The sequence below is a fragment of the Mus caroli genome, unplaced genomic scaffold, assembly GCF_978045245.1.
Source record: "Mus caroli unplaced genomic scaffold, Mus_caroli_1 scaffold_12, whole genome shotgun sequence".
NCBI lineage: Eukaryota > Metazoa > Chordata > Mammalia > Rodentia > Muridae > Mus > Mus caroli.
In genome coordinates, this window is record NW_028227267.1 from 44,721,352 (window position 1) to 44,744,666 (window position 23,315).

The following is a 23,315-nucleotide window of genomic DNA, read 5'->3' on the forward strand; positions in this document are numbered from 1 at the left end:
AGAGGCTGGTCTTCAGTAGCAACAAAAAGAACTGAAATCACACACACACACACACACACACACACACACACACACGGAAGCTGAGCAACGCTCTACTCAATGATAACTTGGTTAAGGAAGGAAGGAAGGAAGGAAGGAAGGAAGGAAGGAAGGAAGGAAGAAAGAAAGAAAGAAAGAAAGAAAGAAAGAAAGAAAGAAAGAAAGAAAGAAAGAAAGAAAGAAAGAAAGAAATTAAAGACTTTTTAGAATTTAATGAAAATAAAGGCACAACATAGCCAAACTTATGGGACATAATGAAAGCAGTGCTAAGAGGGAAACTCTTAGCTCTGAGTGCCTCCAAAAAGAAACTGGAGAGAGCTTACACTAGCAGTTTAACAGCACACCTGAAAGCTCTAGAACAAAAAGAAGCAAATTCACCCAAGAGGAGTAGACAGCAGGAAATAATCAAACTCAGGGCTGAAATCAACCAAGTGGAAACAAAAAGAACTATACAAAGAATCAACAAAACCAGGAGCTAGTTCTTTGAGAAAATCAACAAGATAAATAAACCCTTAGCCAGACTAACCAAAGGGCACAGGGACAGCATCCAAATTAACAGAATCAGAAATGAAAAGGGAGACATAACAGAAACTGATGAAATTTTTAAAAGTCATCAGATCCCACTACAAAAGCACTACTCAACACAACTGGAAAATATGGATGAAATGGACAATTTTCTTGACAGATACCAAGTACCTAAGTTAAATCAGTATCAGATAAACTGCCTAAACATTCCCATAACCCCTAAAGAAATAGAAGCAGTCATTAAAAGTCTCCCAACCAAAAAAAGCCCAGGACCAGATAGGTTAAGTGCAGATTTCTCAGACCTTCAAAGAAGACCTAATACCAACATTCTTCAAACTATTCCACAAAATAGAAACTGAAGGAACACAACCCAATTCATTCTATGAAGCCACAGTTACACTGCGTATTCTCCCTTGGAGATGGAATGGTTTCTGTCTAGTCAGGAACTTGTCACAATTTCCTTTCATAGAGAAATACATAAGAGATTTTTTTCAGCCGGGCAGTGGTGGTGCATGCCTTTAATCCCAGCACTTGGGAGGCAGAGGCAGGTGGATTTCTGAGTTCGAGGCCAGCCTGGTCTACAGAGTGAGTTCCAGGACAGCCAGGGCTACACAGAGAAACACTGTCTCGAAAAATCAAAAAAAGAAAAAGAGAGAGAGAGAGAGAGAGAGAGATTTTTTTTCTACTTCTATCATGTTTAATGTACCAAATAGATTTTAAAAACTGGTTGGGTGAATATTGCTTTTAGCTTCAGAAGACATCATGTATATTTAAGAGGCATTTAACTATTACAAATTTTTTATGACTTAAAAATAAAATATAATGTCTCAAAAAGAAAAAAAAAACTTTTTTTTAAAAAAGGAATGCATTGCCTTCTCGGATTGTTCCATTTTCTTCTAAGTTTATAACCTGTGAGGGTGGGGAGTTAGCTTAAGGCATAAGCCTGGGGACCAGAGTTTGGATCCGGGACGTCCATGTAAAAGCCGAGCGTGCTGCCATGCACTTCTGACAGCAGTGCTGGGGACTGGGTGCAGTTGAGGAAGATGCCTGGTGTTGACTGACCACTGGTCTCCACACATGTACTCATGATCTCACAAATGCACACACAATTTTTTGTTTTGTTTTTTGTTTTTCGAGACAGGGTTTCTCTGTGTAGCCCTGGCTGTTCTGGAACTCACTCTGTAAACCAGGTTGGCCTCGAACTCCGAGATCTGCCTACCTCTGCCTCCCAAGTGCTGGGATTAAAGGCATGTGCCACCACTGCCCGCACACACAATTTTTAACCTGCTTATCAACCATGGGGGTGTTGACTGAGGTCCCACTAATTTTGGGAGAGGGTTAATGATGGGCCTTGCAATTCAGAAACATGGTTAATAGTGTATGTAAGAAATATCTGCTTGGGTCTGTAGAAAGAGCCCAGAAGTTAAGAGCACTGGCTGCTCTTCAGAAGTCTAGAGTTCAATTCTCAGCACCCACATGGTGGCTCACAGACATTCATGTAGGCAAAACACCCATGCACATAAAGCTAAAAGAAAATGCATAGTACAAAATCTTGGATAAAAATGAATAAATAGAATTCTAGGATTTTCTTTATGGTTTTTGGACAGTGTTTTTTAGATAGTGTATTATGTAGTCTTGACTGTCCTGGAATTCACTGTATAAACTAGACCGCCCTTGAATTCATAGAGATCTACCTGCCTGAGACTATAAAGGCGTGCACCACCCATTCTAGTGGATTTTCCTTGTGTGCCCCGTAGATTTCTCTGTCCAATCTTGAGGTCATTACACTTACCTTCTAATAATGAATTAGGAGTGCTTTGGATTCATTTTCTCCGGGGCCTCGTGTGAGCGAAACACAGTCTTCTGCTGTCCATTTGGGGACTTTTAGCACATCACATATGTCAGTCTTCCATGCGATATGGGTGTTGGACAGAATGCTGACATCCATAAACACAGAGGGAAATGACAAATTCATACCTCAAACTAGATTAAATAAACTTACTGTGCTGACCTCTTCTCATTTCACAGATATAAGACACCCCGAAGAACTTTCTCTCTTAAAAAAACCCAGAGATCCCACAAAGAAAAAAAAGAAAAAGCTAGATGACCAGTCTGAAGATGAAGCGCTTGAGCTGGAAGGACCTCTTATCATGCCTGGATCAGGTGAGTCCCAGACTCAACCAAGGCAGAGCGTGAGGCTCCTAAACTGTGTGTCTACTGTTAAGGGTATGGGCTCAGAGAGGTCAGGAGAGTGGACCAGCCCCTCAGCCTCTCTCCTCAGTAACAGAGCTGAGACCCTGCCTGTCATCACATCTCATGTTACTGATGGGATCAATGAAAAAGGAGCCTGGTTCTTTGATCACAGAGTCTAAAAAAGATACTCTACAGTTGGACTCGGTTATTTAGTTTGCAGAAATTGAAAGCTTTTTTATAGGTAGAACGTGAAAAAAAAAAAAAAACCTCTTTTGTTGATACATTAGTACCTAAAACCTTATTTAATTTCTTAAGACCTTTCTGTGCTCTGCATGTCTTGGTCTTTCTGCATCTCTACCTTTTTCTTCAGGAGTCCTTCCTTTGAGAAGTGTCCTCATATTCCCACTCATTCCTCCCCAAGCTGAATTAGGAATTCTCCTATCTTACGACTTTCTGTGCTTAGTGAGTTGTATGTTAATAATTGTGCACTCCCTGCACAAAGGGAGTCCCTCGCCCTTTTTGCTTTAAGCTAAAACCCACTCTATTTGGCATACATCAGGCAGGTAGGTGATTCTCATCACTGGAAGACTAAATGGGTTAATGGTTCTTTAGTTCTGGACCCATCAACATCATGGTTGCCACATTTCCATTGACCACCATTACTTGAGATCCTTCCCTGCTGCAGATATCTGGACTTGGCTTTGATGTAATTCATTCCTGGCCACTTAAATTATGTCCTGGTGGAGATGAAAGCCAACTCTACTGAGGCACAGATCATGCGTTGTCCATAGCTGTGTGATGCAGTTTGGAAACTGGATTCTCACCCCAGCCTTTGAGGTAGCTGGGTAACGACCCACATTTTAAGGAGGATGGAACTAAGGAGCACAAGAAAGTTAGAAAGGGCTTGTACTGTTAATATTCTGCATTGGCTGGATTCTGAGAAATACAAACAAGACATTTAAAGGAGTTAAACATAAATGCTAAATGAATTAGAAAACGTGCTAGGAATTCAGAGGCCAATATTACTCATCTCAGGGTATATTCAATTTTATGGGTTGAGGAATTTTTTTTGTGAATTAAGTTTGTTTGATTTTTTTTTTTTTGAGACAGCGTCTCTCTATGTGTAGACCAAGCTATCCTTGAACTCACAGAGACCTACCTGCCTCTCCCTCCTGAGTGCGGGGATTAAAGATGTGGCAGAAGTCAGAATTTTATAGTAAGTAGGATGGCAGCAAAGATCATCCTGGTAAAAGACGTTCCTCTTCCATGTGGCTGTGCCTGAGTAGACTCCCTTCCTTATGAAGTGTGATGGAGGGAGGGAGTTTCTGAGTTCTGTTGGCCACCCTAGGGAGTTATGAAGACAGTTGCAGGAGCTCTGAAGGGTAGCCAGGATTAGAAGCCCAGGTGAGCACATGGACAGGACCTGGCCCTAGAAGTCACCCAGTGTTAACAGATAACAGTGGAAGATCACTTCCAGAGAAAAGAAGGGATTCTTTAGGGCCAGATAATGTCTTCAAAACATAAATATGTATATAAATACACATACCTACGCACACGCACATACTCCTTTTTTTTTTTTCACTTTTTTTATGTAGGGCTAAAAGTGTATGTTAGTATGTGTCTGCTGGCCAGAGTTCCGAATCCTTTTATATAAGTGTATGTGGGGGGAGGGAGGGGAGTGCTTGTGTGTGCAGTGCCTGAAGATGCCCAAACACTGGGTCAGATCTCCAGGGTCTGGAGTTACTAGTTGGCGGTTGTGACCCACCCAGCCTGGTGCTGGGAAGCAAACTGGGGTCCTCTGAGAGAGAGCAGAGTGATAAGATTACTCTTAAGCGCTAGGACGAGGCTGGTCGCCAGAGTCGCTTCTCACACCTCTGTCCTCGTGCTCCATGGTAGTTACTGCTCCTTCCTTACTTCAGCGAGTTGGTTCTGGTTTTCAGTTGAGTGGAGCCTTGGTGTAGCTTGGGCTGGAGCTCACGGTGTACGTCATTCTGACCTCACATACCGCAGTGGTGACCCTCAGTCCTCCCTCCTCTGCCTGTAGGCCTGAGCCACCACATCCGCTAGGTTTTCTTCTTTGTGTGGGGACAGAGATCACGGTCCGCTGTAGTTTAGAATTCATGCTGTTCTCCTCCCCTGCCTAATACCGGTGAATTCCTTTTCACACAGACTATAGCCGATCTTTATTTCTGGACCATACATCATTCCTTAGTCCTTTACTCAGGCTTGGCTTTTCCAGCAGCTCTGAGTGTCCTAAAGACACCATTGGACAGCTTTACAAGAGACTTTTTAAAATATTTTTTTTAATGTTGAGATTTATCTTTTATATGGTGTGGGTGTTTTGCCTGCATGCATGTTTGTGCATACTGTGTGTATGAGGTGCTCACAGAGGTCAGAGGAGGGTGTCAGAACCCCTAGATTGGTGTTACAGACAGCTGTGAGCTGCCATGTGGACGCTGGGACTCTACCTGGGTCGTCTGGAAGATCAGTTGGACCCATCTAGCCATCTGCAGTTCCTTTACATCTTTTTAAGAAGGGAAAGCCAGGGTTGTGTTGAAAGGTTGCAGCTGTCAAGGGCCACGTTCCTTGAGCAGCTTGTTTTCTGAACAGGACATGCAGAGCTAGTGTGTAACTCGACTCGGTTCTGAGTAATAGCATGAGAAACTCAGGCTGAGTCAGTTGCCTGGGATCAGACACTGTAAAGGAGACAGACGTGAGCTCTGTCAGGTCTGACCCAAAAGCTAAAGCTCTGACCATGTGACCACATACTCCACTACTGAGGACACAAAAGCCAGAATCTAGCTTTGACTGAGTTTTTTTTTTTTTTTTTAAAAACTTTGATTACAATAAAGAAAAAAACTTCATTTCCTTAAGGACTCTTTATACCGCGCAGTGTATATGTAGTAATCAGCACAGTGTGTGGCCATCCACATTAGAAGCTGCAGCGTGAAAGATCTTGTCAGCCTTGAGTACTGGAAGCTGGGAAGCTGAGTGAGCTTTGTAGCCCAGAAACCAATGGTGACTCTCAGTGTGCACAGGAATTCCAAGACACAGAAGTGGCTGGAAGTAGCTTCTGAGTATGAGAGGCACAGTATGAGAGCTGTTTCTGTAGACATTGGCTGCGGGGGAAGCATTGGGTGAGTTGTCGTGGTTTATTATCTAGGCTCTTTCTCTAATAATGGCTGTCAGAAGGGCTGGCTGAGCCGTGGTCATCGAGATTGATAGTCCCCTTTTATAACACACTCTGGTTCTGTAGAAAAATCGGTAGCAAGCGAGCCATAAAGAAGCTATACAGGCTCTTCCTCTGCATAGCTGTCTAATTTGTAGTGGCAAGAATGTAGCTGTGTGTTCTCAATGCAAACAAAGGTGTGTGTGTGTGTGTGTGTATAACCTGTATCTGTCAGGTTCCACTCTGCCTGGCCAACAGATACACACATACACTATAAATTCTAACGACTACATCGCTGTCCTTGGCATGAATTCACTATTGCCAGAGTTGGCTTGGACTCTGGATGGAACGTTCTCCTGTCTTAGAGTCCCCACAGCTGGGGTCAACAGCTATGCACTACCACACAGACTGAAAACAGTTTTTCAAAGAAAGAACACTTTTGCAGTCTGGTGGTTAATTTTCAAAGGAACTTAACATCAGTTTATTATATAAGTGGAAATGATCTCATTAGAAACTTTTCCTGGAAAAAAAATCAGAAGGCATCTAGAAAAAAGAAAATCTGGGTTCTACACTAACATTGAATATAATCAGCATTCTATTTACTAGGAAGATTATTTATGTAGGATGCAATTTTTTCCTATCTGGATCTTGACCATTTTAAGTATCAAAATGCTATTAAACCTATTCTTTAAAAAACAAAAGATGTATATATTAAGGTATTCAATATTCAAATACTAAAGGTTGAAATTTTCTTCAAGTTATTTTTCCCAATTAAAGTGAGATTTATGAGAGAGAGAAAGAGAGAAGGATTTCTTCAATCAGTAATATGTTCTCATGTGCTTCATATTTTCTTTTACAGAAGTCAGATACTGAATATAATTTCATTATAAGAAAGTCAAATAATACAGAAAATAAGCTAGGCTAGTAGTAAAAGTTATTTTTAAACTTACTCTTTGGCTATTCCCTTTCAAGAGCCAGCCATTTCTTTATTTTCTTCTTTCTTTGCAATGTTTGTTATATAAACACAGGCAAAGAGGAAAACAAGATAGTTAGTGTTAGCCTTTGAGCTGGACCTGAAGGAATTTGAACTATGCACACCCTCTGACCCTGCAGTGCAACTAGCATTGGGAAATCAGTACAAGAACTATTTACCGAGGCTTCCCTTATCGTGGCACCAAGATTCTAAGCAGTCAGACGCACAAGGCTTGGGAATGGTTGGAGTTGCAGGACGGGAAGCTTGTGTGCAGGCGACCAAGATGGGCTGGTTCCTGGCATGGCTCCGCAGCTGCTAGCTCATGACTGTGACCAAGGCCTTCAGCCTCGGGGCTACAGCTTGTTCTCTAGGGAGAAAATAAATTCGTTGGGACACTAAATGAGTTGTTATCCTAGAGTATTCATAAGACAAATTGAAACTGGTATGTAAAATGCAAACGCCAGGAAATTGAAAGTGAAGAGGCCTGGGGGGGCTCTACTAACATACTTTCTGTATGGGAAACTCCTTAAAGAGTGGTCAGTTTTAATTTTACTAGGTTCTAAATAATTCTAGTATATTATTTTAGTGGGAAGAGGGTCAATATTTTGACTCTAGTGAAAGGTGTATTTAACAGTTCTTTTAAATAAACAGGTTTCTGCCTAGACGTTAATATTTCCCGTACTGTATTTCTTTGTACTCCTTAGCAGAATTACTCTCTGCCCAAGTGAGCTGGGGCAGTGACTCCTGCCTTTGGTAAGTATGGACACATGATTTGAAGTTTGAAAATGATTCCCTAGTGAACAGTACCTCAGGGCTGTGTCCCAGTGTCTGCTTTCAAGGTGGAGAATTCAGGCCTCCTCTCCGTCTCCGCGTTCAGATGGACAGGTTGTTTGAGCACAACACAGAACACGGGGATACCAGGTCAGATGCAGATGGCTGACAAGATCCGCTCACGTTCAGTGCAAGTCCTTCATTTCACTGTGACTTCTTAGCTTATAGCTTCTGTGCTCACGGGGGTGGGAGGAAGGAGGATTCCTAAGCATGGTCTCCAGTTAGATGATGGCGGAGAGTGGACGGTTACTCTTCTTTCCACGTCCAGTAACCATGTAACAGCAATTGCACGTTTTCTTTTTTTTTTAAGTCATGATTATAGCCAGAAAATGAGTCAAGTTTGAGCCCAGCCTAGACCATGGTATGAGACCCTGTCTCAGGGGGAAAAAAAAAACCAGGACAGGACCAAATATAACAGAGTTAAGGCAGATGTCTTTACTCGATGTCTTTGGTCGCCGTAATTATGTTATTGAAGTCAAAGAACATTGATCACTAGCTAATGTTTTTTCTTTATGTGACCTTTACTGTAGCTGTCACTGAGGGTCCTGAGATCAGTGAGGCGATGCCTCTGACTTTATTAGGTCGGCTGTACATAAACCAAATCAGGGTATGCTTGATTAGAGCATAGCTACATTTGGCAGTGGACAAAATGATGGATTTATGTTGACGCTCCTGAGGTTGTTGACTCGGCTACTTACGAGTCACAACTGGGGCAGGTCTGTTTTCCTTCTTCCCGTTTCTTTTCATTCTTATGTCTTCTGGTGTTGCCTTTCCTCTGCCTTCTGAATTCCTTTCTTTCCTTTCCTATAGGCACCGATGTTCTTTACATTGGCCCTCTGAAAGGTGAGCCTCACCACAGTTACACACACGGTGTGTCGGTCTGCGCGCTTCAGCCATAGCCCTAGTCCCTTCCAACTGGCTTTTTCCTCAGAGTTTCTGCCAATTTAATTACACTCTCACGGCTTTGGTACTGTGTGTCCTAATGTACGAGCAGAGTTCTTTTGTGTTTCGAGGCAGGTAAATAATGTACTAAAGCTTTCCTTCCAGATTGAAGCTTGTGGCTCAGTGTGCTTCCTACTGTAGTGTGTGTCCTGACTGCACTAAGATTCTGACCCGCTCCTGACAGCCATCTCTTCTCACTCACTAGGAAGCATATATTCAAGCCCGGGACTTTATAGTAAAACAATGACCCCTACTTACGACGCTCATGATGGAAGCCCCTTGTCACCAACTTCTGCCTGGTTTGGTGACAGTGCCCTGTCAGAAGGCAATCCTGGCATACTTGCTGTCAGTCAGCCAGTAACATCACCAGAAATACTGGCAAAAATGTTCAAGCCTCAAGCTCTTCTTGATAAAGCAAAAACCAACCAAGGGTAAGTTTTGGGTTTTTTGAGACAGGGTATCTCTTTAGAGACCAGGCTGGTTCCAAACTCAGAGAGAACTTCCTGACTCTGCCTCCTAAGCCCTGGGATTAATTTAAAAAGGCATGTACCAGCCTGGCCGTGGGTAAGTTTAATTTACACCGTGGGGGATTTGGTGAGCTCGTCTGCAGTGTTCAGTGCTGTTCCTGCTTTGTCCCAGGTGGCTAGACTCCTCAAGATCTCTCATGGAGCAAGATGTGAAGGAGAACGAGGCCTTGCTGCTCCGATTCAAGTACTACAGCTTTTTTGATTTGAATCCAAAGGTACCAAGGACTTAAAGAGCTCTTTCTACTTCTGTTCCACTTCTCATCTGAGTGTTAAGAAACTATAGCAAGTTTTGAATAATACTCAAAAAACTAGACCTTTAGGCAAAGGTGTTTATATTCTGAGTAAATCTGGTATTTTCCTAGGTTGAGACCATGTTTAAACATTTTCTTCTCTTTTGTTAAGGTAATTATATTTTCTTTGTGTGTTTCAAAGGTACTGGTCACTTTAAAAAATGTATCATCTTCGAGTATGTTGTAAGGCATAGAATAATTTTCTGGGGATAGATAAATGGCTGAGCAGTTAAAGAGCACTGCTCTTCAGAGGACCTGGGTTCAATTCCCAGCACCCACATGGCAGCTCACAACTGTCTGTGACTCTTGTTCCAGGGCATCCAATACCTTTACGTAAACATACATGTAGGCAAAGCACCAATGTATGTAAGTAATTTTTTTAAGATTAAAAAATACTTTTCTGAAAGATCACTTTTTGTAATTTTTTTTGGTGTTTTGATTTTGTTTTGTTTTTGTTTGTTTGTTTGTTTTGTTTTTGGGTTCTTTTTGACTGGCTGATTAGTTGGTTGGTTTTGGGGTTTTGGTTTGTTTTTTGAGACAGGGTAGCCCTGACTATCCTGTGAACTCTCTATATAGACAAAGCTGGCTTCAAACTCACAGAGATCCACCTGCCTCTCCCTCCCCAGTGCTGGGATTAAAGGTGTGCACCAAGCCTGCTTTGTATTGTCTTAGCACCTACATGGTTATCCTACCTAACAACTAATAATTTCTGTGACTGGCAAGTCTGCTTTAACTCTTTGCTTTTCTGCTGCAATTTAACTTTGCTCTGAAAATCTGTTTCTCCCCAAGACCAGATGGCATGGAGGTTTGGATTCTTTGGGGCGAGAGGCACTTGGCTCGCTGCTTTGTCTTATTGTGTCTGAATTATACTCTAGCTAGTGCAGCCTTCCTAATGCTTCAATCCCATAATACCGGTAATTCTTCACCTTGTGATGACCCCACACCATAAAATTATTTTTGTTGTTGCTTTGTAACTAATTTTGCTACTGTTATAAATGGTAATGTAAGTATGTTTTCTGATGGCTTTAAGCAGCCCCTGTGAAAGTGTTAAATCACACACACATAAACAAACACACACACCAGAGTTGCTACCCACAGGCTGAAAACCACTGATGCAGTGTCTTACATTATGTGCTCATATAATTCTTTACATAGATACATACACACACACACATACACATATATTTTAACGTATATATTAAACTATATATAATAGAACTATAAAAGATTTATTTTCTGGCCACATCATATTTACTTTTAGTTGTAGGTTGGGGTGGAATGTTTGATTAACATTTTAAGAGCATTACTTTTTGCTAATAGAATTAAATGGAGAGTCTAATAATATAGATAAACATACTTCCCAAATTGTGTATATACTGTCTGCTTTGGATACTTAAATAACTCCCCATTTTGAGGGTCTTTCTCCTTGGGTATTTCTCTCTGTGAACAAGGTATTTTCCAAAGTAATTAATTTGTTCTCACTGGGTTTTATTGTGGCAAGTCGCAATAACAATGTTAAAAACTATCTCTATTTGTACTTTGTTTTAATTTTACCAACTATATATCTCATTCCCCCCCCCCTTTGTTCTGTGTTTGGTCTTTGAGCCAGTCCAGCCGTTCTGCATAGGCTGCCAGGAACTTAATATAAAATCCGGGCTGGCCTCAAACTTGCGATCCCTCAGACTATGGCTGCTGATTACAAGGCTGCAGCAATACCCACTTTCATGAGGTTTGTTTTGTTTGTTTTTGAGACAAGATCTGTGCAGCCTGGGCTGGCCTAGAAGTGAAGGGTCTTCTACCTTAGCCTTCGGGTGCCAGGATGGCAGACATGTACCACCGTACCCTGCTTCAAGTTAGATTTCTTACATTGAAATTTTAACAATTGTTACGTGAACCCCTTTCCCCTTCAGTGCTGGGGATTAAATCCTCTGTCACACTGGGCAACTCCCTCCACTTACTGAGCTAAATCCCTGAGCAGTTCTTTTATATTTTATGTCTAACACTAATGGATCTCTTCCCCTTTTTTAGAATTATTTTGATACTATAAAGCTGGAAAAAAATTATATTCACTTTTTGCCAAGCTTTAAAAGTGAGTATTAAGTTGGGCGTTGTGATGTATGCCTTTAATGGCAACAACCAGGAGGCAGAGGCAGGAGGTTGTCTAGTTAGTCTAGATAGCAAGTTGCAGGCTCTCCAAAGCTACATAGTGAGACTCTGTCTCAGAAAGGTGAGTGAGGGGTGCTAGAGAGATAGAACACTGGTTAGGAGCACTTGCAGAGGACCTGGGTTCACTTCTCAGCACCCACACAGCGCCACACAACCAGTTGCAGGGGACGCAACAGGTTCCAGGCATTGCATGTAGTATACAAACATACACAAGAGCAAAACATTCATAAAATATTTTTTAAAAAGACTATTTAAAGACTTATTATTTTAAAATGTAGGTATATGTGAGTACCACTGTCCACAGAGGCCAGAGGTGTCAGAACCCCCTGGAGCTCAAATTACAGGCAATTGTGAGCTGTCCTATATGGGTTCTTCCACAGTAGTGGTATGCACACTTAACTGCTTAGCCATCTCTCATTGAAAACGTTCTGGTATTGGAAACGCTGTGTTACAGGCCGTGTCTCCTTTGTTCTGCAGTATGATGCCATCAGAATCAATCAGCTTTACGAGCAAGCCAAGTGGGCTCTTCTCCTAGAAGAGATTGAATGCACGGAAGAAGAGATGATGATGTTCGCAGCCTTGCAGGTAAACAGAAGGATCAGTGGATGACTTTTACCGGAGAGAGAGAAAAGTGGCGTAGTGATTATGCAAGCATTTGCACTTAGGGTTGGCAAGATGATGCAGCAGTTAGATGTTTGCTACCCAACATGATAATCCAGTTTTGATCTTCAGGACCTACTTGGTGGAAGAGAGAACCAGGTCCCAAAGACTGCCTTCTGAGGCTGGACATATGGCACTTTTAGTCCCAGCCCTAGGGAGGCAGAGGGAGGTGGACTTCTGTGAGTCTGAGTCAGGGTCTTATGTAGCACTAGTTCTCCTAGAACTTGCTCTGTAGACCAGGCTGGCCTTGAATTTACAGAGATCCACCTGCCCCTGCCTCTGCCTCCTGGGTGCTGGGATTAAAGGTATGTGCCACCACTGGCCGTTTTTTCTGTTTGGTTTTAAAGTCCTCAACTCCATGTGTAAACGTGCATGGTGCATGGAGCGTGCACACACAATAAATGAATGGAAACTTGTAGACATTGAATGTGGACGTTTACAAAAGTAAAACAAACATGATTTTGTTTTGTTTAAAATAAGAATCAATGATACTTTTGGTTACCTTCCTGAATCTTGTGGGGAAAAAATTGTTCTTTTCCCTCCAAGTATATACTAATTTGAAGTTAACTCGATTTTTCTCTTGGAAATAAAAAGCTGACAGTATTAAATTGATGATAAGGCACATTTCCAGCCTGCTGTGGCAGGAATAATGACTTAAGTAATAAGAGTTCAAGAGACTAAGATAAACATAAGTGTTTTTATGATTAGTAATTAAGTGAAAGATACTGTTTCTTTAACAGTATGTTTTCAAATGTGAGCCTTAGATACCATATGCTTCTAAATTATAGGGGTGCTTATTCAAAAACTAACTATCCACTCCCATTGCTGATCTACCCTCAGTGGCTTTAGACCAATCATAGTTCTTAGAAGCAGTGACATCTTTGTCACCAGGTTGATTCTCTTTCATATTTCACTGTGTCTGAGTGGGGCTTTGGCAAGAACTCCTGGGTTATGATGGGAGTCTAGTCTTCCCTAAGGTTCCAGTGCAATTGGTATTCTTTAAATAGAAGTGGGAGAAGCTGGACTGACCCTCAGTTAAGAAGCTATCTCTGTAGAGATTTTACTTCTGTTCTCAGAACACAGAAATGCTCTCAGCCTTTCGAATGCACCAGCATACAGGAAGTTCCCAGTGGCAAGCAGAGTCACTGCTGGGAGGCAAAGAGCATAAGGCACGCTGTTGCCTGCCGACTGACTAGTTCATCACTTGTAGAGAGGTGAAAAGCGTTTGGTTAAGAATCTCACACTGTTTCTGGGTAGATTCAACTGTCTGAAGAATTTCCTGAATTAACTTTGGGTGCAGTTCATTGGGAGCCTCACTTGAGTGACTTAAATTTCTTTTGCACTATGCATACAGACTTCCTGTTTTCTGGTAGAAGTTTTACCAAAAACAAGCATCAGATGTGTGAAGCATGTCTGTTTTACCACCATAGATGTTGCTGTAGAGCATTGTTCTTTTGTCTTCTGTTGTTGTTTTGGTATGTGCTAGTGATTGAGCCCAAAGCCTTCACATGCTAAGCAGGCATTCTGCCACTGACATCTGTCCCATCGAGACTTAGATTCCATTCGCAGTAACTGAAGGCCCTCAGGCATTGCCCTCTTGAACCATTTTGGAATCTAGATAACTATAATGAGGGAGTTTTAGAGTACAAATCCAAAAGACTGACAATTCAAAATAAACTGTGAATGCAAAAACGTTATTAGTATAGCTTTTAAAGCCTGTGGTTACAAGTGTATGCTGTAATGTTTGGCTGGCACTCCATATGCCTTTGGAAGCAAAGCTAGACTCTGGTCTGTCCACAGCCAGGACCCCTCCAGTGGACTCTCTGAGGCCTGTTGTGTCAAAATCAGCGGAGTACTTTGTAAAAATGCAGATTTCAGGGCTGGTGAGATGGCTCAGAGGTTAAGAGCACTGACTGCTCTTTCAAAGGTCCTGAGTTCAAATCCCAGAAACCACATGGTGGCTCACAACCATCCATAATGAGATCTGACACCCTCTTCTGGTATCTGAAGACAGATACAGTGTACTTAGAGATAATAATAAATAATTTTTTTTTAATGCAGATTTCAGGCCAAGTCAGGATCTCTAGGGTGTGTTACCTTAAAGATATCACATTTGCCCACTTGAAGGTTTACTACTGAGTGTTAGAATACAGGACACTGGTGATAGGCTGCAGGTCTTTGCATTGAGTGTCCTACAGATAGACTTCATCAGGTAAATGGATTCTTCAGAAGTTCAGAGCCACTTACACTTTGAGAAGCAGCCACACCAGATTCTGTTGATCTCTGTATAACATCTCTCAGGCTTGACTTGACATCAGAGCTTTATTATATTGTGAGCATTCTGAGTTACTATGCACATTTAAAGTCAACCATTTTATATTTTAGGAAATTCTAAACCAAAGACTGTTTCCTAGCTAGATAGAAGGGCTATGTAACTGTCCCCACACATTCTCTGTTGACACATGGAAACAGTTTCCTATTCTTAGATAGCTCTAAAGTATTGGATCAGAGCTGGGGAGAGCGGAGCTGGCTTCCTCTTTGTCCTGAGTGGTTGGAACTGTAGAGCAGTGAGGGTTAATATTTTTCCAGTAACGTAGAACAAATGGCTTAGTTCATCCCTACAGAAGACTTCATGCATGGCCTGAACCTTCATGGGCTGTGCATCTGTATGAGGCCCTGTTCCAGTCGGTGGACACCAACCAACCAACAGACAACAGAAACCCTGCTCATGTACTGTAAATTCCCTTCACACCAAGGGAACCAGAGACCGAGTTCTTTTGTGTGTATACAGAGACTGTGCTCATTCGAGTAAGTCTTTCTGTAGGGCTGTGACAGTGATCCCCGGCGGCGCTATGGCCCAGCGCTGTATCCTTCCAGTCCCAGGACACTGTGCTTACTTTGATGTGTTATCTACATTTTGTCTGTGCACATGTGCATGCAGTATCTGTGGAGACCAGAAGAGGGCGATGAATCCACCAGACCCACAGAGACAGCTGTGAGCTGTGTAGGTGCTGGAAATCAAACCTCGGTCCTCTGTGAGAGCAGCAAGTGCTTTAGCTCCTGAACCATCCTCTTCCATCCCCCTCAGCCTGATGCTTTGTCTTTGCAAATCAGATGACAGTGTCCAATACAGAGTCAAGTAGTAATTTCATCTTAAAGTTCTGCAGTTACTCATTTCAACAACATGTTATTGTGGTTTCAGTATCATATCAATAAGCTGTCAATCATGACATCAGAAAATCATTTAAACAACAGTGACAAAGAAGTTGATGAAGTTGACGCTGCCCTTTCTGACCTGGAGATCACTTTGGAAGGCGGGAAAACATCAACAATTCTGGTAGGGTGGCTCTTCACCTCAGTGTGGGTTTCCCATTGCCAGATAAGGTACCTGCAAGGTGGCTTCTTTACAGAAGCCAGTCATGGATTCTCAGGAAGTTACAGAGAAGTTTTTTTATGGTGGGAAGATTGACCCCAGGGCCTCATTCTTCACCCCAGGAAACCTTTTGTGAAGAAATAGTATTACCAGGAGCTAGGGCTTCCAACACAAACACTTGTTTTGCAAGTGGTGGGAAGGCATTTCTCCAGAGGAAAGAATAATCAAGTCATGGTAAGATTCATGTGGTAGTCTCCTTGGAGAGATGAGGCTCACAGTAGCGGTTAAATAATGCTTATTTTTAAAACTAATGAATGAGTTATTGCTGAAGAAACATTTTCTCAGTGTCATTATGATTTATAATATTTCCATATGTTGCTAAAAACAATTTCAACTATATTTTGAAGTAACAATATATTCTTGTAGTTGAACAGATTGCCATTTTGTTCAAATTTTTTAACTTTCTACACTATTCCTAAATGCTTTTGTAACAAAACCATGTAACATGATCATATCCTTGAAGTCTTTAACATATGAATTTTGAATATTAAGTAAGCATGGTTTTTATATCAGATACCAAACTAGATTTTTTTTTAATTAAGAGAAATATTATTTGAATTCTTTCCTTAGGGTGACATTACTTCAATCCCAGAACTTGCTGACTATATTAAAGTTTTCAAGTAAGTACAGAAGTGGGAGAGATGTCACATATGAATAAGAACTGTCTGTTTTATAGCCATGTTCACAGTATTTACGTTTGCAGGAAGTTTGTCAAATTTATTTGTAAAGCAAATCTATAAGATTTACCAATTAAACACTTAAAATTAAGGTAATCATGTTCATTAAATTAAAACCACAGCAGTCATTGTTTTAATCTTTTTTGATTTTGATCTTAAAAGCATCAAGGTTGATTGTATCATATAGTTGGTGATAGAGGCTGACCCCAGTGGGCTCACATGGTGCCCTGTGACTGCCAGTTTAGCTCTTTGCTACAAGCTTCAGACTCCATTAGCTTGTGCTCATGTGCTCCTGAGCCCTTTCCACAAAGTCCCAGTAAATCTTTCTAGACCTTTAAACCACCCACCTGTAATCCTCAAAACTGAGAGCCGAGTAGACAGTGAGGCAGAAAGGAGACAAAGATGCAGTGCCCACTGCCTACTGTCCTGTGCTGTGCAACTGTTGCAGCATAATATCACAGCTCACAGTGTACAGCACTTACAACAGCAAGATTTCCAAATGCCACTGTTTCCACCCTGTTCCTTTTCCGCACCTTGCATCTACCTGTACCCTCACTAGGTCATCTTCTGTGTGTGGCACTGGAGTGGCATGTTTGTGTCAGGATTAGACTCCCCTTCCCTGCATTCACGCTGAGGACATAGGATGCAGAGGCTTCAGCAGCAGTCATGCTGCGGACACCACTGCCTCTGCAGGCTGTTGGTGCACATGGACCTTTGCAAACTTTAGAAGTGGGGGCCATGGGGGCTGTGGGCTCTCCACCCGCTCGCTAACTGGGATGTGGTGGACTAGACTGAGAAGGGAGCGCACACCAGCAGCCTGCACCAGGAAGAAAACGGCCAAAGGGAGATGATTTCCGCCTGGGAAATTGGCCTTGTGTTTTCCAACACTTGGGAAATGTAACTGCTAAAGCATAGCCCTGGCAAAGTTACTTCAGAGTGGTTATTGTCTCCGTTCTGTCTGACTCACAGGCCTAAGAAGCTGACTTTAAAGGGGTACAAGCAGTACTGGTGCACTTTCAAAGACACGTCCATCTCCTGCTATAAGAGCCGAGAAGAGTCCAGTGGTACACCTGCTCATCAGATGAACCTCAGAGGTAGGGGCCCTCGTGACCTCTGGAACTCTGTCAGTGAATGTCCTTCAGTAAATGTCACTTGCCAGCCCCTGCCTGGCACTTTCTTTACACCTTTCAGGTTTTTAAAGGTTTTTGGTTCTCCAGTTTGGATTTGAATTGCGTGTGGATATTTTGTTACAGTTCTGTGGGCCAACTGGAGCTGAAGTATTTGACTTTTTTAATCTTGAGCATTAAGCACATTAGGGTGCCCTCATTTTCAGCCTCCTGGTTATCACGTGTGCATTTCTGGTTTCTCCTTTGATTGTTAGCTTCCTGCTTGCTCTTTGCCTCTGATCATAGGCTGGTTCTGGTCAGCCTGCTTAACCTCACTTTCCACGGCCACAGCCTCTTTAGGGATGAGGGCCTGGTCTCCCTCTTCCTCATCCAGGTGTTTTTGGAGGTGGGTTTGTTGTTGTTGTTTGGTTCTGTTTTTTTGTTTGTTTTGTTTTTGTTTTTCAAGACAGGATTTCTTTGTGTGTAGCCCTGGCTGTCCTAGAACTCACTTTGTAGACCAGGCTGGCCTCGAACTCAGAAATCCGCCTGCCTCTGCCTCCCGAGTGTTGGGATTACAGGCGTGTGCCACCACGCCCGGCCCTATCCACTTTTTTATCCTTACTTTGTGCTCTCCCCTAGGCAAGCACAGGATGTCTCTGTTAGGCTCCTAGCTGCCTTGAGTCTCCCTTCCCTTGTCAGAGCTGACTGAGATGTAGGGACTGGAGCTGAAGGGACGTGCCCCCTTACAGAGCACCTGCAGCCTGAGCCACACCTTGGCACCCGCTCAGCTGTTAGCTCTGCTTTTTTACTTAGTATTTTTTAAAGCTTTATCTCGTTTTTAAGTGTGCTTGTATGTGTGCATATGTTTGTGTGTCTGTCTGTGTCTGTGTGTACAGACAGGTAAGAGGGTATCAGATCCACTGGAGCTGAAATAAGAGGCGGCTGTAACTGAGCTCCTGCTGAGCTATGCCTCCTCCAGCCCCTAGCTCAGTCTGTTCATTCTGGCCTATGGATGCAGCTACAGGTTCATTTGCCGACTTGGTGGCCTCTGTCACTTCTTCCCTTCTTGCTCCTGATGGCTGCACAGGCTCAGGTAGAAGGACACTTACTTCTCCATCGGGGGACTGGGTGGCACTCAGTGGTAGCGTGTGAGACCCTGAGTGCAGTTCCCAGTACCCTGCAATGATAGTTTAGAAAAGGTCATGGGGGAGGAGGTGGTGTGAATGTCATGGGGTAAATGGGGTCTGACTCAAGATGCAGAGGGGGATCCTAATAGAACTCACGGGAAAGTGTGTGCTGCAGTGCGCTCTAGGTCCTGGTTCCCCTTGCACACACAGTAAGTGGTAGGGGCCTGTGGAACAGAGACAGGCGCTGGTAGGAACTCCCCAGCGGGTGCGGTTGGGCAGAAATGGGGATAAGGTGATTGGAACATAAAACAGGGTTTAGGGAGAGAGAAGCTTGGGTATGGGGAATGGATGGGGAGACCTGTGCTACAGGTGCTAATGTGATGGTCGTTTGCATGGTAAATGTAACCACTCAGCGTGGTTGGCTCTGATATGACAAGAAAAAACTCCCTGGTTCAGTTCTTGATATTTTTTAAGGACTGTTGACAGAATTATTAACTCTAAATCACCTAGAGTAGATTTATGTACCTTCACACATTTATTTTAACTTCACCACATCACTTCTCCCTTGTTTGAAAAGTTCCACAAAAGGCCTTATAAGGTGACTATATGTAGTATTGTTCCTAGAAAGACTAGGACTCTACCTAAAGTGCCCTTTCTTTCTTTTAATGGTTTAAACATTTCCCTGGAGCTAGAGCTGAGTCCAGGTCCGCATTTCCCAATCCTTGCTCTGCGCCCACTTGAGTGCCAAAGCTGGAGTAAGTTCCCTTCCACCGAATAGGGGTGTTCTGAAAATGGGCACAGTTCAGCAGAGTCAGACCTCAGAGAATGAAGCTATTGTGTGGGCTCAGGATTTCTTTTATGCATTTCTGTAATTAAACTTGTTTTTCTAGGATGTGAAGTTACTCCGGATGTAAACATTTCAGGCCAGAAATTTAACATAAAACTCCTAATTCCGGTTGCAGAGGGCATGAATGAGATCTGGCTTCGTTGTGATAATGTAAGCTTTCCAATTAAACACAAGCCTTACCTTTCTGACTCCTAAGTGTGTTGGCCCGATGACCCTACATTCTGTACCTGGGTCCTAGACACCACGTGCCTTCCTCTCGCAGTCTGAGACAGTTTTGCTTCCCACAGGAGAAGCAGTACGCACACTGGATGGCAGCTTGCAGGTTAGCCTCCAAAGGCAAGACCATGGCAGACAGCTCCTACAACCTGGAGGTTCAGAACATTCTTTCCTTCCTGAAAATGCAGCATCTGAACCCAGACCCCCAGCTGATCCCTGACCAGATCACAACCGACATCAACCCCGAGTGTCTGGTGTCCCCGCGGTACCTGAAGAAGTATAAGAGCAAACAGGTACTTCATTCTGCCTAACCTGCTGGGTTATCGCTTTGTGCTCATGCTTTAAACGCTGCTCCTCCTGTTAAATGAAAGATAGCACCAGCTTTGGTAGAATATAAAACAGGAAATAGGGGAGGTGGAGGTCAGCTTAAACTGGTTGTTAAGATCACCTGTAAAGTTAATAGATAAAGCCAGTTTGTTCTGCTCAGCACAAGGAAGTGATTTTCCCTGTGGAAACAGGGCAGAGAAGCACATTCACACATTCAGCTCGTGCCCAGAGGACCTCATTCTTGGTTTTGCTGAGGAAGGTTTTTCTACCTTTAGAAATAAACTGTTATGTGGTAGAGATAGTTTATCCCACATCACTGTCTTAACCGGAGTCAAACCTAATAGAACCTTACCCAGGGTTACAAAGTCTGATCGATTTTAACTTAAAATTCACTGCCTTTGTCCACTCTTTAGAACTCCTGTCCTGGAAATTAATACCATAAAAGGTTTGCTATTTGGGAAAATGGCTCTTTGATGCATCACAAAAGGTCCTTTGCAGGGGAATTTGACTTGAGAGCCCCCAGGATTCCCTTCACTGAATAGCACTCCATAAAAGGAAGGATTCAGATTAGGTGGGGGAGCAGGGAATGCTTCTAAAATAAATAAATCATTTTTACTGAGTTTAGTTTTTATCTTTCAGAAATAATTTTAAAACATTAAAGGTCCAAACAGAACATTTCCTTCCTTAGATTTTAAACATAACTTTATTAAATGAGTCTGAAACCGTTTAGCTTTCCACAGAAACGTTCAGAACTTTAATCAGAACCGGTCTCTGCGGTTCAGAGGCCGCTGCGTCAGAGAAGGGACATTGTTTATCCCCCAGTCATAGGCTGTGGGAGTGTGTGCTGAGGAATGTCGGAAGTGCTGCCCCGGGAGCCCTGTGGAATGCAGATGAGTTAGGAAGGAAGGAGGCACTGACTGCTCACTCAGGGAAGAACTGGTCAAAGAGACGAGTTTCTAAAAATGAACTCCTGCCTTCAGATGGCCTCTGACCTTGGCAGTTTGATTGTTTCCATAGATGTCAGGCATCCAAGATGATAGCTTTCTGTCTTCGAGTTGTAGACAAAAATGTGACCTGGACTCTTCTGTTTGGTGACAAGAGCAGTGTGTGGCCTGTGGTTAAGGCCCCTGCGCTCCTCTAAGGAGTCTCTGAGGCTGGGTCTTCACATTGCTGCCCTGTAGCTTGAGATTCCTAGGCACGAGGTTCACTGCAGGTGACCCTTGCCAGGGCACAGGACAGTCAGCATAGCTTCCTACTTAATCTGTGAGTATTAGCTAAACTTGCCAGGATGACTTTGAGTAAGAATGAGCTTTTAACTATAAATGAAAGAATTGCACTGCAGTCCCTCACTGAAAGGACATAATGCTTGCGTGGCCTTAGCTCCCAGGGCCCTGGATGGCAACCTTTTGTTTCTCCTTCCAGGAAAAAGGATGCAAAAAGCAGATGGTAATTGAAGGCCTGCTGCCTTTGTGCAAATAGAGGACCAGTGTGGCCAGCAAGCTCACAGGCAGCCCTCAGCTCTCTGAGGAGAACGCATGTGTCCTGTCATCTGACTAAATCTGAAAAGGCTACCAAGGCTTTTGATTAGTAATTGTTATTTCGCTACTAAAATACTTAGCTTTACCCTCGCTGTAAGAACTGACACAGGAGGGAGAAGGAGGGGTGGCCTTTGCATTGTCTTCTGTGAGCTTCTGTCTTTAATCTGAGTGACACTTGCTGCAGTGTGGTGCCTCTGCTGTAGCCACATAGGCAGCGACGGCCGCTTGCTGTCCCCATTCTCATCCTTCCTTGCGTTTCGTTTCCTCCTGAGTGCCCTTTTTTTCTGCATGGTTTTCTGCTGGAATTTTGGGTTGCAGGTACCATAGCCTTTTCTTTGCTTCCTTGCCATTTCCTGATCGCCTCTTTTTTTTTTTTTCCCTTTCTGCTTCCTTTTTCTTTCCTCGCATTGCCATCTACAGCCAGGCTGTGTAAGAGATTTGGTAAGTTCTCCATAGGTACAAAGGGAAGGAAAGTAGACACTGAGCAGCCATAGTCCTAGCCATCTGTACCCCCACCGTGGGGGATTCACCCTAAAGCAAGTACAGGTAAATGCAACCAGAGCAGTCCTGTTTGGTTGCCATGGAAACGTGACTCTCTGCCTCCTGGTGTTCCAGTTTGCACTGCAGAACTCCAGCCGGCACCTCAGTAGCCATCTGGATGTGTTACTGTGCCATTCATTGCCCACCAGGGTCTCCCACTTGGAACATCTCTCGGTCGGTCCTGGCAGCTCTACGCTAGAATCCCAATAATGCCTCGTGTGTGGTACATAAGAACTGAAATTAACATTGGGGCTTTGTTGGGATTCCCAAATGAAGCATTAGATAATTTTTAATTCCAATTCAGTATAATGCTATGGTTGCACATCAATTTTTAATTTTTTAATAAAAGATAATAATGTCTGGTTATTTAATAAAACATTTAAAATTCTGTTTAGATAACAGCACGGATCTTGGAGGCCCATCAAAATGTAGCCCAGATGAGCCTGATTGAAGCCAAGATGAGATTCATTCAAGCCTGGCAGTCTCTGCCTGAGTTCGGCATCACACACTTCATTGCGAGGTCAGTGCGCCGCTGTGGTCTGTGTGTTCAGTTTGTCCGCCTTGTTGGCTTAGATCTTCACCATTGAAGGCAGGGCTGCTTAGACTACACTAACCTCTTCTACCCCAAAATTTAATGGTATTCTGTCTTATAATAGTTGCATTGTTTTTAGGGTTAGAGAAAATCCCTTCCCCCATTCTGAGTGGTGTTTCTTCAATATTACAGATTTCAAGGCGGCAAGAGAGAAGAACTTATTGGAATTGCATACAACAGGTTGATTCGGATGGACGCCAGCACAGGGGATGCCATCAAAACCTGGCGGTTCAGCAACATGAAGCAGTGGAATGTCAACTGGGAGATCAAGATGGTGAGCTAGCACTAACACCCCTCAGGTGTCACTCAGTACAGATAGCCTGAGGGTGTAGTTCAGGGTCTGGGTTTGGTCCCCAGGACTTAAGACAAAAGGTAGATTTTGAAGACTGGATTATGTGACGTGATTTGGTTGTGGTATTTGGCACCCCATTAACTGCTAAGGCTGATGTAGGCTATCAGGCTAGTGAGGTTTAGTGTCTGCTCTCTCTCTCATACTTGGTGGAACAGACGGCATTTCCTGATGAAGAAAGGCAGCCTTCCTTCTGCCAAGGCTGTCCGAGTAGCTCTGCTCCCATGCTGGAATCTTCAAGTAAGCTT

General features: G+C 43.1%; 1 protein-coding gene across 4 annotated transcripts in view; it reads left to right on the forward strand.

Moving 5' to 3' along the window:
- Positions 1-23,315, forward strand: part of Fermt2 (FERM domain containing kindlin 2) — a 70,879-nt gene that overhangs the window by 45,187 nt on the left and 2,377 nt on the right. The window contains exons 4-17 of one of the 4 annotated variants that reach the window (XM_029468773.2): positions 2,593-2,727; positions 8,541-8,573; positions 8,878-9,103; positions 9,312-9,414; positions 12,133-12,240; positions 15,518-15,652; positions 16,319-16,368; positions 17,395-17,519; positions 19,549-19,655; positions 19,793-20,014; positions 21,471-21,494; positions 22,007-22,027; positions 22,522-22,646; positions 22,851-22,992. In XM_029468773.2, coding sequence (XP_029324633.1) covers positions 2,593-2,727; positions 8,541-8,573; positions 8,878-9,103; positions 9,312-9,414; positions 12,133-12,240; positions 15,518-15,652; positions 16,319-16,368; positions 17,395-17,519; positions 19,549-19,655; positions 19,793-20,014; positions 21,471-21,494; positions 22,007-22,027; positions 22,522-22,646; positions 22,851-22,992 — 1,556 coding nt within the window. The remainder of the gene's footprint in view (positions 1-2,592; positions 2,728-8,540; positions 8,574-8,877; positions 9,104-9,311; positions 9,415-12,132; positions 12,241-15,517; positions 15,653-16,318; positions 16,369-17,394; positions 17,520-19,548; positions 19,656-19,792; positions 20,015-21,470; positions 21,495-22,006; positions 22,028-22,521; positions 22,647-22,850; positions 22,993-23,315) is intronic. The other 3 variants (XM_029468774.2, XM_021181733.3, XM_021181734.2) reach the window with 3 other exon arrangements.